Consider the following 13,630-nt stretch of genomic DNA (forward strand, 5'->3'; position numbering starts at 1 on the left):
TAATGCCTACTTACTTCCCTCCCACCCGATATAAAGAATGAAAATTGTGGATATGAAGAAAAGTAATACAGTTTCTATTGTAAAACTGAAGTGTTGATTTCTTCATTCTATAATTATGACATGTTTCCTTTATTTCATATATATATATATATATATATATATATATAATTGAAATTGTGGGTATGTGTATGTTCACTTCTTGCTAGAGAATGGATCTATTGATTTGACCATACTTGGCATGCTTATTCCTTGACACCAAAACAAAAATTTTAGAAAAGTGTCAAAACTTTCAAAAAAAATTCTGGCTTTGAAACTAGGTAAGAGTGGTTTCTGTGACATCCAAACTAAATGCTGTAGAAGAATGTCACCAAGACCGAAATTGTTTTTCATTAAGGAGATTATAGAAACTTTGGTCACAAACCTGAAAACTGCCGTAGGTTTTAGTGTCTGTGAAGATGTTAAGTTCAGGTATAATAATAATTTTTTCAATGGTGTTCAACAATACATATTGAATGATCATCCCTGTGATGAGCTTTCATGCAATAAGGATTGATAAATATAAGCAGATGTCAAATTTCCCCACAGTAACTCTGTGGACACCCTACTTCCAAAGTGCCCGTTGATATTCAGCGGGAATTCCAGAAGTCATTAATTTCATGGAACGTTTGGAGTGACGGTTTTCAATAGAAATGTTATAGTTGTGTGACTGAAAGTGACTGGGATCGTAACCTCCAAACTCCGCTTACTTCTAGTTACACAGGTTGGTGATCCTCCATGAAATTCTGAGGCGCCTATAGTTTGTGCATCTTTAATGCTTGAAAGTTATTCGTTGTGGTTTTATATATATTTTAATCTTTCCCGCTTATTGCATACATTGTGTTTGAAAAGAGATTTTTTTTGCTTGTGAGGTTACCAGTATTGTTTGGGAGGTTTACGATTTTTGTACTGAATTTGTATAGAAAATAATTGACTTCGTAGATGTGATAAATATCTCTAAGTAATGCCACTTTTCTTATGACTTCTAAATTGAACTTTGAGGACCGAAAATGAATTTATTATTAATATGGATTTTTTTACGAGCTTGCGTACACGTTCGTATCTAAGGACGCACTGAAAGCACCTTATGTTTGTGTTCCTGCTGAAGTATTATGTTTTGCGAATGAAAGCGCGTGATAGTTGTGTTAAGAATGACAGCTCCAGAATGTGGTTCATTTTGTAGGTTCAAGTAGTATTGTATTTAACATATTAAATTCAGTCGATTGAATTTAGTGACAATTTAAACATGGCATCAGTGTCACAAACTGGAAAACTCCAAAGACAAGATACCGGAATTGTTACGAACTCGACGAAGAAACCTCTTCTAAATCTTTTTCCTCAGAGAACGGACTGCAAATATACACCATGTTATTGGTAAGTCTTTTCATGCACATTTGATTGTTTTCAAGACGTTCTGACGAGGTGTCCAGTATTGAGTTGGGGAGATACGCACTTGTTGCATTCAGACCATCACTGCATTGGGATCAATATGTGAACATAAGCACATATTCACATGCAGCAGCGTTGGGACACGCAAGCCCATTATTCTTGTTGTTATGACACTATCTCTAGGGTTGTTTCAGCATAATTGTCACACCATTTTGATATATTTGCACATGAAATTCAGGTTGTGTAGCTGTATGCAATTTTCGCTCTATGAGCACATACTGTAATGAAAGGCTTATTTGTATTCTGTACTCATATTTTGAGTCACCCATTCCTGAATTTATGCTTATACATAAAAATATATTGGATTTGCAGAGAGCATTGTATATTGTACGAAACAGTTTGGAATGTCCACCACAATGTAATGTAATTAAATTTAAGGGACAGGTTCCATTCAGAAGCAAAACTAAATTGTACTGTGTTGGAAAAAATAAATACAATCATATGTTATAGTATTATATATTTCATATGAAGAGGATGAGGGCACAACTTGCAAATAAGTATTTTTTTTCAAATTCTATAAATTTTTAACAATGTTATAAAACCAAATTTAATTCAAAGAAAGTTTTGATTTAAATATGTAATATTTTAAACATTTTATAATTTTTCTATGGCTGTGAAATTATAACAGAGAAACAAAGACTAAAGACAGGAGAGATGAGATGCACAGTAGCACACAGCATATTAGACCATAGAAGAAATTATATTTTAGCAGAACTTGATGTGGACCTACTTGAGAGAGATTAGCACAGCATGAACAAACTATGAAAAAACGTTAGACACCCAAAGCAAATTCTTGACTGCTGACCCATTGAAAAAGGATCTGGATGGCCATTAAAGTGATTACAGTCCTGATCCTAAAAGAGGTCAATTATTAGCTCAACTTCATGACCAGCAGGAGGAGATGATACTGGATATTATTAAAATATACATAGGTTTGAAACATTTGACAGTCATTTATCATGGCAATGGAGGCAGCAAGCGGCTCTGAAATGTCAGTAAACTACCAGATTCCATGGTGCAACAACACACAAGACAGCTGTCCTGACACTGACTGCCATGAGAACCTGAAATTTAACTCAGTTATTAAAAACATTTGAAGAGAGTTTAAAGTGCTAGTAAAATTTTAAATTCTAGTGATTTAAATTTCTGTTTATTTTTCAGTGAAGAAAATGTGTGGAAACTCTGCAGTGATGTAAATACACGACACCAAACAGAATTGCAACATTGCCACATTGTATTTGTCTCCAATGACTGTCGCACTATACCTCTCTGGAGGCAGAAAGCTGGTAAAGAAGAAGAAAAGTTGATTATATGGGTGAGAAACTTCATAAATATGTCACTAAAGAAAGATTCACATAGAGTTATGGAAAAGTAGGTCAGGAAAGATACAAAATTTAATGTATCCAAGTTTTGTATTTTACACAGTCATTAAAATGATTGTCAAAACAAGACAGTTTTTTTTAGATTTATGAAATGATTTTGCTCCTTTGAGGTACTTGTGTAAATACTTGATAATTATTTTAAAATAATTGATTCATTAAAGTCAAGTGTACCACCTGCTTTACCAGCGACTCTTTCCTTAAACTGCATTAACATTTTTTTAATGGTGAAGTGTTGTTTTGTTTGAAGTAGAAACTGAATTCTTAAATCATATTTGTACAGATGCTGATCTGTAATGGGTATGAAGTTTTATTTTGCTTCCATTCCAATCCCTTCTACCATATAGATGTTAAAATGAATGATAACATGATTTAAATAAAAATTATTTTCTGGATTGCTGCCTCCTGTAGTCTCATAGAACTTTACTAGCATTTCAGAGTGCATATTGCCTCCATCATTAGGACAATGGGTAAGCCATGTGCGATAAAGTAGGTTGAGACATGGGAATAGCAGGGAAATGTCCATACAGGTTCAGCATGCCAGGAAGGGAGAAATCAGCTCTTATCAAGGCAGACTTGATATTATGTGTCGACAGCATCCTGTTGATATGATTGAAGGTTGTGCTGACAAAGGTAAGGAAGGAGACCTTGACAAGTTTCTCCAAGGTTGTTGAAACTCTCTTTGCTAAGATTGAGGGTGTCAGATTTTCCGGTTGCTATAGCCATTCTGCGATAAGAAGGTCAAGTTCATTTTGTAGGTTGTCATGACCACAAAGGATTCTGGCCTTGTGCAGAGATGTGGAAAGTACAACCACTTTGTTTAAAAGGAGATGGTGGAAGTTGATATTGAGATAGAGGTGGTCTGTATGAATTTACAGTAGATTGTGTGGCCCAGTATGCCTTCAGGTTTATTGTAGTTTTTAATACCAAAGAAAGGACAGTGGCCATCTCTTTCTGTCTACATAGTCAACAGGATGTTCTCATGGACATTATTCAGGTGGTCAAGGAAGTTGATCAGCTTGCCTGAACCATGTGACCAGTTGACATATGTGTTATCCACATGGTGAAACCAACAGAGGGACTTATGGGTTGCCCCCTCCACAGTCATCTCTTCAGTGTGCTTTATGAAGAAGTTGGCAATGACTGGGGAAAGTGGCAAAAGCATGGCCACACTGGCAGTTTGCTTGTGTAACTGACTGTTGAAACTCAGAAAGGAAGAGTGAGGGTATCCAGTTCAGCAGACCCATGTTCTCTCCAGTGGGATCCATCAGTCCCTCAACCCACTGAAGAGAGTTGCTGTGACTCCAGAAAAATCCATCTAAATCGCCTTCCTGTGTCTCACCATACTTTTCTGCATGCAGCCTACTGATTGCCTTGATGATGGAAGTAGTAAGCACTTCTGAAAAATCAGTCAGTATTCGATCAAATGGTGCAACATCCCAGAAAATATAGTCATCTTTATATTTTCTACCACGAGAACTTGAAATATCACAATGATGTAGATACTGATATGTTTTTATTGTACTGTGTTTTAATTGGGTTTGTGTGATTGGTAAATCTCAACTTGTATTCAGGAGGTACACATTTCAAATCTCAGTTAGGCTACTACTGGTGATCCTTACTGAGGTTTTCCATGGGTTTCCTCATTCTTACCTTGTGAATGCCAGGATAGATGATACTTGCAAATAACCGTGGTTATCTTGTTCCATTCATCTTCTTCACCATTTGTGATAATGTACCCATTGAATATTATATAACGTGTATTTGACAGTGTTATAAATAACCTGGGTGTCATATACAGAGTGATTGAAAAATCACTTAACCCATTCCTGACATGTTCGATTTGTCAAAAAATAAATTACACAGAAATCAGAAAACAAAAATGTCTTACATTAAATGTTGGAAATGTTCGTCACGTTCAGTAATGCATTCATTCTTTTCCCGAAGATGAAGAGTTACTGCAGTAATGGAAACAGTTCACCACACAAGTTACAATTGATTTCTTTGGCGCAGGATAATTTGGAAATTTATCCCTGAGGTAATTCTGGCAAGTTAAGTAAGAACAAGATGCCAGGTACTGTTTGACAATGAGAACTCATTATGCTTGTGGAAAAGACATTCTTGAACTTTGGCTGTGGAAGACAGCTTTTAGACTGGCGTGAACATGATGTGATCTGTGTGGGCTCTTCTATAGTCACAGTGATATTGTGTGTTTATTGATCCAGTTAAATTGTATTGAATTGCAACCATAAATAAATATTTTAATGTGTATTGCATGACTTTTCAACCACTCTGTATTTATTCCAGTCAGCCAAAGTATTTTATGGCCTTCATTTGCATCTTTGCCCAGAGTGACTTAGGTTTCTTGTGCTTTGTTCCTGTCTCATGATTGTAGAACAGGCTGGAACTGGACTGCGGTGCACTTATAGCTCATGTGAATAATTCCAGTTTAGTATCTGTATTTATGGATGACTGAGCAAGGCTCTCAGCATAAATGAAAGACTACTAGTATCTTCATATGAGCCGGAATAGCTCAGTCAGTATAGTGACTAGCTACGGGCTGGACAACCGGGGTTCGATCCCCGACCGGGGCAGAGGATTTTTCCTCTAGCCTCTGCATCCAGACCGGCTCTGGGGCCCACCCAGCCTCCTCTACAATGGGTACCGGGGTCCTTTCCCGGGGGTAAAGCCGGCCGGGGCGTGATGCTGACCACTCACCCCCATCTAGTGCCGGGGTCAAGGAAAAGAGGAGCTATACCTCCACTCACCCCAAACGCCTACATGGCGTATAGTGGGACAAACTTTACCTTTTACTAGTATCTTCATAGTCATGTTATTTGCAAGGTTCCTTTTCTGTCTACCAGGTTATCAGGACTTATTAAAGTAGGAATCCTTGAATATAGTACAAACTGCATGGGAATGAATTCACTTTGCATATGAGGAACTTCTGGAATAAATAAGGCCATCATATATGAAAAAATAAATATTGTGAAATATATACTTAAAGTGTGGAAATTGATTATAGGACTACCATGTACTGTTGTTGTACAACCCTGATGACCGATGTCTTGTGTATGACTTGGACTCAGAGCTGCCATTCCCAACATATTTCCACAAATATGTCACTGAAACATTTCGGACTGACCAAATACTCAAGCCAGATTACTTCAGGTTTGTGTTTAAAATGTATTGTTGTGTTTAGTATGATACCAGTAATCATTATAGGTCTAGAGTTATTGATGGGTTACTTTGTTTTGTGTTATTTGGTACTTTTTTAACATTTGACTAATCAGTTTATGAAACATTTGATTTTGTTATAAAGTGTGACATTTAAAGTAAGGTAAAGCTCATCTGAACATTAATGTTCACTGGGTTTTGATGTTCGATATTATGATGCCTTGTGATTACCATTGTTTTATGAAGGCGTACTGCTTCCATCTTAGTTCTTAAAGATGTAAGCAGTAGGTTCCTTCAAAACCACAATTCAAATTTTTGCAGTCAAGAGAACCTGAAATTTCAGAAATGTTAATTGTTATTCTGAAACTTCAAAAGTATCTGAAGTTAATATTATCTTGCTTATAAATTTTACTTATCTCAACATTGTATGTAATGTTCTGTGGTGAAATGAAAGTGTCTTTAAAGGATGGGAACACAATCTCTATTTTAAGTTTGCCAGCCACTCTGGTGTCAAGGAAAGTATTCTGTAACTAAACAGACATAGATATTTTGACTGGCATTAAATTTGCAGTGTTTTGTACAGTAGGTTAAGCCATTGTATGGATGCCAACAACATATTTGTCCCTGAACAGTTCAGCTTCAGGAAATGTTTGCCCACTGAAAATATAGCATTCAAGCTAAATGACAATATATTAGAAGCTGTTAATAGATAACTGCTTGTTCGAGAAGTATTTTGTGATCTAGCAAAAGCTTTTGACTGTGTAAATCATGAAATCTTGTTGGCTAAATTATGTTATGGCATTCAAGGAACTGCTGCAAACTGCTTTAGGCCTTGTGTTACAAACATAAAAACAAAAAATGTAAATAAAACTGGCTAGTGCAACTCCAAATTTCTCCAGTTGGGGAAAATGTATAGAGTCAGAAAATACAAAAATTCCTTGTTCTACAAATTGATAACCACCTAAATTTAAAGAATCATATTGGTCAAATTATTCTGCAGTTAAGTGGGACATGTTATGCAGGTAGATCAGTGTTTTATATTGTCATTATTGACACACTGAAATCATTCTACTTTGCTTTCACTCTATAGTATATAAGTATGGAATAAGTTCTTAAAGTAATTTATCTGACAGTAAAAGGATATTTACTTTACAAAAAGAATAATTAGAATTATGGCTGTTGCCAAACTAAGATTCCTAGAAGCTATTTATAGAAATTTTACATCTTGTGACTATATATTTTCATTAATGAATTTAAGTGTAAACCTAGAACTTTTTCGTACAAATTCACAAGGAATAAGAACTATCTTCATGGACCAGTTTGCCAACTTTCATGTTTTCAGAAAAGCACTCACAATACTGGCATAAAAATTTTCAACAGTCAATCACGTAGTATCGAAACTGTTTAGGATAAAAACGAGACATTTAAAGTTGCATTAAAAAAATACCTAAATACAAACACCTTTTATTCTGTTGTTGTATACAGTTTAAAGAGGTCTTATCATCCATTTAGGTGTTATTGCACTTGTATATTTTGCTCTATAAAAGTGGATTTGGTGTAACATTTTAATATTCATATGTTAAACCTTTATTGTTTGTGAAACTTAATTAATAATTTTAATTTGTATTCATCTGTATGGTTTGTACTTGTGACTTACTCCACTCCTTTAGTAAGTCTGAATTTTGATTTCCTGGAATGTGTGTGCGCTTGTGTGCATGTGCATACTTGCATGCATTTGCACATGTTTGTATGTGCAGGTGTGTGTGAGTATATCTAAAGTATCAGGTAATGATTTGTTATAATGCTCATTATCTGATTTAAATAATTTTATTTCAAAGGACAGTTAACGTTACTGATACAACATGTTGATTGTCTTATGATACTAGGTATTTCCGAGTAGTACCAGCATCAGTGTTCCTGCAGCACTTCGCATCTGATCGGCGTCATATGAAGCGGGCTGATGGTTCTTGGATCAAGCCCCCACCTGATTATCCACCTATCTCAATACCAGGTATGTTTCTATATATTATAACATTATGTGATGATGAAAACCTTGTTTGTGGGATCATGGATTACACCGAACATTAAAATATTTGAATTTATAAGATAATAAGCCATTGTCATGTACTTATCCTGTGAAATATTATTGATGATTTTAAATTTGGTTTTACTTTTTATTCCCTTCCCTCCCTTGCTCTCTCTCTTCCCCCCCCCCCCCCCCCCATGTTCTAACTCTCACTGAAATTGGATTCATTTGGCTCAGGGCAAGGAATGGTAAGAAGGCTGTTGGGAACATAGTAATGAACTGTTAGGTTTCATAAAAGGTGGGCAGTTTTTTGATTAGCCGAGTGACTATTACCTTCTCTGGGAGGACTTGGCTTCGTGGGGTTAGGTGCTTATTAATAATGGAAGTGAGGCTTGTGCTATAATGATATGTCCCCACTTTTTGTGGCAGATAAAATTCTTACTTTTTTAATTTTTGATTTGGATTATCTACCTGTAAGTTGTGATGATGTTCAGGGATGTGACATTTTGTAGACTTCTAGGTAGATACCAATACTTTAGGAGAAACATGATGTCCCCATATTCGGGTATAAAGTCTATCAGACCCTATCTAATAACTTTTCATCACCGATTATTTTTCATATAATATTAGAGGCATATTTTAATCCTGTAACATGAATTAGTAAGTATCTTATCTATCCAATCCTATATTTATTGCCTCTCCTTAATGTTATAATATTTTACATTTTGCTATGAATTAATTAATTCTGGTTTGTTAGTTTTGTCACTGTGACAATCTAATAACCCATCACCAAGAACTTGGAGCACTGGGACTATATTCATGCACAATACAACATCTTATCAAGAAAAGGATATGTATTATTTGTGTAATAACATGTTTAAGTTTTTAATTTTTAATTTTAAAACGGTTTAAATTTATTTACTGCCATTTTTAAGTGCTTTATACGCTGTCATGTTTGTTACATTGCTATAATTAGATATTTATATAAAACACATTTGTGATATAAATCAACTTAAATAGTCATCCTCAGGCACTGTCACATAACTGTAATATGGAATAATTCTGTTTTCTGATCAAGGAATTGCTTATAAGATCTTTAATCTTTTCTTAATTTGGTGTGCTTGATAATTTAAAGAGGGAATGCTCTTATTAATACTGAAGGGGAGAAAACATGTGGTTCTGACAGGATAAATGAGTTGCTCAGTACTATAAACAAGTGATTATGTTGGTGTGTTATAACCTTAAGTGTTGCCTAAAAATAAAAATGTCTGGGAAACTTGCACATTTTTATGTTTCAAGAAATATGTCTGCTCATTGCTGATTAACAGTAGCTTTACATTTTTAAATGCAAATTAAATGATGTTACAAAATGCACATATATTTGAAAAGGCTGACATTTCTGCTTGAAACAGAGAGGTCAGAAATAAAGTAACCTGTAAGTTCATGTATTTCCATTGTATGTAAGACGTGTAATAAAATCCTTTTAACAATTTCCATTTAAGTATTGTGTGAAAATAATATTGCATTATAGAAGTAAAATCATGACATTTTAATACTAGAGCAAACAATTTATATTCTGTCTGATTTTATAGTATATAATTTGTTAGGTTTCTAGAGGGGTGTACTTCATATGTTGCATTTTGGGAGTGGGGGTTCACACCCTTAGTTTGTGCTGCATGTTTGACGCTCCCTTTGAAAGAAGTTGCAGAGTGGCACCCAGGCACATAACTTAGTGAGTGTGCACTTAAGCTGACAATTTGCTGTTTTCAAAATAATTTGACCTTTGTCAGATGAAATACTGGAAGAACACTGCTTGTAGCTTGGCAACAGTGGGAAAAGAAAACAATAATAATTTCTGGGGTTTGAGGTTCTCACAATGATGATATTTTTCTGGGTTTTGGTGTCGTGTAGACTTGCAGGTTCAGTGGATCAAAATAGCTGAGTTTCAGCTGTGTCACTGAAAGGGGAGGGGGAGCAAGATGGCAAAGAGTCTCTCTGAGTATGTGTAGTGTAACTGAAAACATTTTTTTCACCTTTTAATTTCAACATAATCAGTGGCATTTTTGTGTACTGACTTTTACACTATACTCTGTTTTGTGAATGAAAGGAACTACAAAGCACTAGAAATGCAAACAGACACCTTAACCCACATGCATTTCATCTACAGCCTAAACATACTTTCACATCCAGTAGTATACAAGGAAGGATTGGGTTATTCATTTACATATTTTATCACTTTGTGGTCTTCCCCTCCCTCCAAGTGTATTTGTAATGGTCATCCAAGCTCAGAATTATTTTGCAGCCACTGTAAATACCTTAATTTTTTAGAAACATTGGTATCTACGTGTGAGTTTACATTGCTTCAAAACCCAGAACAACAACAACATTGTCAATAATAATATTAACTTTTTGTTTTTTATTTCTTGATTGTTACATTATTTGGTTGATTTTATGAACATGTTAACCGTCGTGTCCAAGGTAACTGTGATAAACAAGTGATAATTATGTAGAGATTGATGAACAATTAGTTCATCATGAGAATCATCCTCTCACCTCACAAGTTTCAGCATTTATCATGTTGGTATTACTGACTGTAGGTAATAGAAGCATGTGAGGTTGGAACACCCTCTCATGGCTTAATATCCATGCCAAATTTCATGAATTTACATATGGCCATTCTTGAGTTATTGTATGCTTTATGGCTAATGATGTTATAATGAGTGATGACATCATCTGTTGTTGCTGAGGATCAGGTGTAATGACATCATCGCACAGGATCATCCCATGTAACAACTTTGGGAATTTCATTTGTCATGTTAATATTACCAATTGTAGGAATTTTAAAATTACAAAATTATATTGGCCTACAGTGGAATAACCTTCATACAATATTTCATGAAAATCCATTGTACTGTTCTTGAATAGTTATATGCATTCAGGTGACAGATGGACAGACAAACCAAACTTTATAAGCACACAGCTGAGATGTGAATGTGCCTAAAAAGAAATGGATCTTTGCATTATATCAGCATGGATTTCTGCTAATTTTAATGTACTGAGTAACTATGCACCTGTTCATACAAGGCAGATTACATAGTTCTGTTGTATTTTTCAGCAAGTGCACATAATTTGGATGAGTTCATCAACATGGACCCAACAAAGGGTCTTGGACAAGTCATGAACCTGACTCAACTTGTAAAGACCTTTTACCAACAGCCATAGTCAGAGATGAATAAATGTTGTGTTGGCAGTTGTGAGCCGTCAGATTGTGTTTTCACTCTTAACCACTGTTGAATTGGTTGGGAAAATTTGTCTGCAGATTGCTTTGTCATCAGTTTGTAAAGCTATCCTGATCTTCTTATTAATACAGATAAGAGAAGAGTATGAAGGGTGGAAGTAAGTCCTTGAAAGTATTCAGTAGGTAACAGCATATGGAATCATTTGTTGCATTTAATTGGCAGTAGTAAAGAGACCATGATTTGTAGAACTTAAACTTACAGTATCCCTGTTACCTGTTACAGCAGACAGTCATAATTAGCAGGTGTGTCACCAGCAGTTTTTCAGTTCACTATATATTTTTAGGTCTAATAAAACTTTTATTATTATAAAATGTAATTGTGTGCTTAAAAGTAAACATACTTCTGTGTGCTGTTTGTCATTTGTTAAATATTGATAACTGTCTTTTGGAATTCAGGCATCTTTGACAATAAGAAAGAAAAAAATGTTTAATGTTATTAAAATTCCTAGAATTGTTTAAACATTTATTTTCTTGTTCAGACATTCAACCGAAACATTTTTAAATCACCAAATTGACAAGCAGAGGAAATGTAAGAGCAATTGTGATTTGCTGACAAAGGAAGATTATTTTTTACCATATTTTCATCTTAACATTTTATTTTTATCTCATTTAGAATCTGAGAAAGACTAACTTTAGTGTGACCTTGTGTTTGTTTTATTCACTACTCACCTTCTGCTGTGACACTTGAGGGACTATAGTTTTCTAAAACTCTGAAAATTTGTTAATGTTGGCCATTTAATGCAGCATTATGCATTAAAATACTGTCTGCTGGTTTTGGAGGACAGCCATCAGATGCATGCATTCATACATCCAATGCAGATGCTCTCATATGAAACTGACACCAAAAGGTAAAAGTGGTGTTTATGGTTAAGCATATTAATGACATATGTTTTTGTCTTAATTAAATTTGCTGATGTTGGTGAGAATTTAAGGTTTGAAGTGACATGGTAATATTATGATAATGTATGTGCTTGTTGAAAACAACTTTAAAACTTGAAACAATGGTCTTCTGGGTTCTTGTTTGGAGGAACATATTATCTTCATCTTCAAGGTTTAAATGAGGAGGAATGGGTACTGAAGTTCCTTCCAAATTTCGGTATACAACCAAGGAATACGTGGTGAACAACCCTGTCTTCCTCATGAGTCTAAGGGCAGACTTCTCTTCCTACTTTTACTTTTGAACCAGCCTTACCATTTAGTGTTCTGCATAGGACTTTTCCTTGCTCCTTTGGGCTGGACCCAGCTCTGTAACACTCCCTTAGGACTGTTCGGCCAGTGTTCTTCAATCTAACCGTGTATAACTCAGCAGTACCTGTCTGTCCTCACTTCAGCCCAGAAGATGGATGCAGAATGTTCCTCCAAAACTTCAGTATACAACTAAAAGACTACATTGTGCAACAACTTTGAAAAAACTATCTCACATTCCTGTGAACATCTCAAATCCTACTTTACAAATTGAAAACTTTTTTGTTAGTAGTTTTGTATAAAGAAAGAATGAAATTTGTCTGTGTTTTTACCTGAAACATTTCTTGTTTTAACAAAATGAAATTATTGTATTTAAAATACAGCTATGTCTACACTTTTTAATTGTTATGTACATTTTAAATGTCAAGTTACAAATTGTTTGTCATATGTACCAGTTTTGTAGCAACTTTCAAAACATCTCTTGCTTTCTGCTAAATAATTTTCATGGTCATAACATTGATCATATTGAGGAAAGAGAATTCTGTTTGTAATCCAATGAGCAAGTAGGCTGCTGGAAATGAAAATTGGAGAGTATTGTCACCCTCGTGTTCCAACATGTCATTGTGGCTTCTTTTCCCATTGAATATCATGTCAATATGCCTTTTCATTGCTCAATGTACAGTGGCTAATTATGTGTGAAATGAATTGTGAAAGTATGTTGTTTTTCTTCATTGTGTATTTCCAAAATTGGGATATTATGTTTAGAAGCACATGGAGTACAGATTTTTGTTTTGGATAAAACTGATTAAATGTTTTTGGCTTATTTTTGTAAGTATAAAAATACAATTTTTGTTCATGACATATTTAAATTAGTAGTTAGTGCCCAGATTTAGAAACCCTGTTATCTTTCAGCAGTAACACAGTTTGGAAATGTGTATGTGTACATCAGCCTTGATTGCTGCGTACATTGTAGGTGGAACAAATAAATGGACTGTAGTGTTATGTATTCTAGTGTTACTGCTAAAGAAATATTGGTGGTTCTTGTATTCTGAAACATTCAAACATGTTCCTTATTACTGT

At 34.8% G+C, this 13,630-nt stretch overlaps 1 protein-coding gene across 3 annotated transcripts; it reads left to right on the top strand.

Annotated features, from left to right (window-relative positions):
* Positions 1-788: 788 nt before the first annotated feature.
* Positions 789-13,409, top strand: tun (N-terminal glutamine amidase tungus). 3 transcript variants are annotated; one of them, XM_022078954.2, is made up of 5 exons: positions 789-1,410; positions 2,647-2,800; positions 5,890-6,035; positions 7,928-8,052; positions 11,183-13,409. In XM_022078954.2, exons 1-5 carry the CDS (start codon positions 1,283-1,285, stop codon positions 11,287-11,289), a joined length of 660 nt encoding a protein of 219 aa, XP_021934646.1. In that variant the 5' UTR covers positions 789-1,282; the 3' UTR covers positions 11,290-13,409. The 3 variants fall into 3 exon arrangements, with proteins under 3 accessions (XP_021934646.1, XP_021934648.1, XP_021934647.1); XM_022078956.2 differs by lacking the exon at positions 11,183-13,409 and adding an exon at positions 8,825-11,176 and having other exon boundaries at positions 790-1,410; XM_022078955.2 differs by lacking the exon at positions 789-1,410 and adding an exon at positions 1,454-1,663.
* The last annotated feature ends 221 nt before the right edge of the window (positions 13,410-13,630 follow it).

The sequence above is a fragment of the Zootermopsis nevadensis genome, unplaced genomic scaffold (assembly GCF_977971745.1).
Source record: "Zootermopsis nevadensis isolate Lab colony 2312 unplaced genomic scaffold, Znev_1.0 Znev_ptg000019l, whole genome shotgun sequence".
In the NCBI taxonomy this organism is placed as follows: Eukaryota; Metazoa; Arthropoda; class Insecta; order Blattodea; family Termopsidae; genus Zootermopsis; species Zootermopsis nevadensis.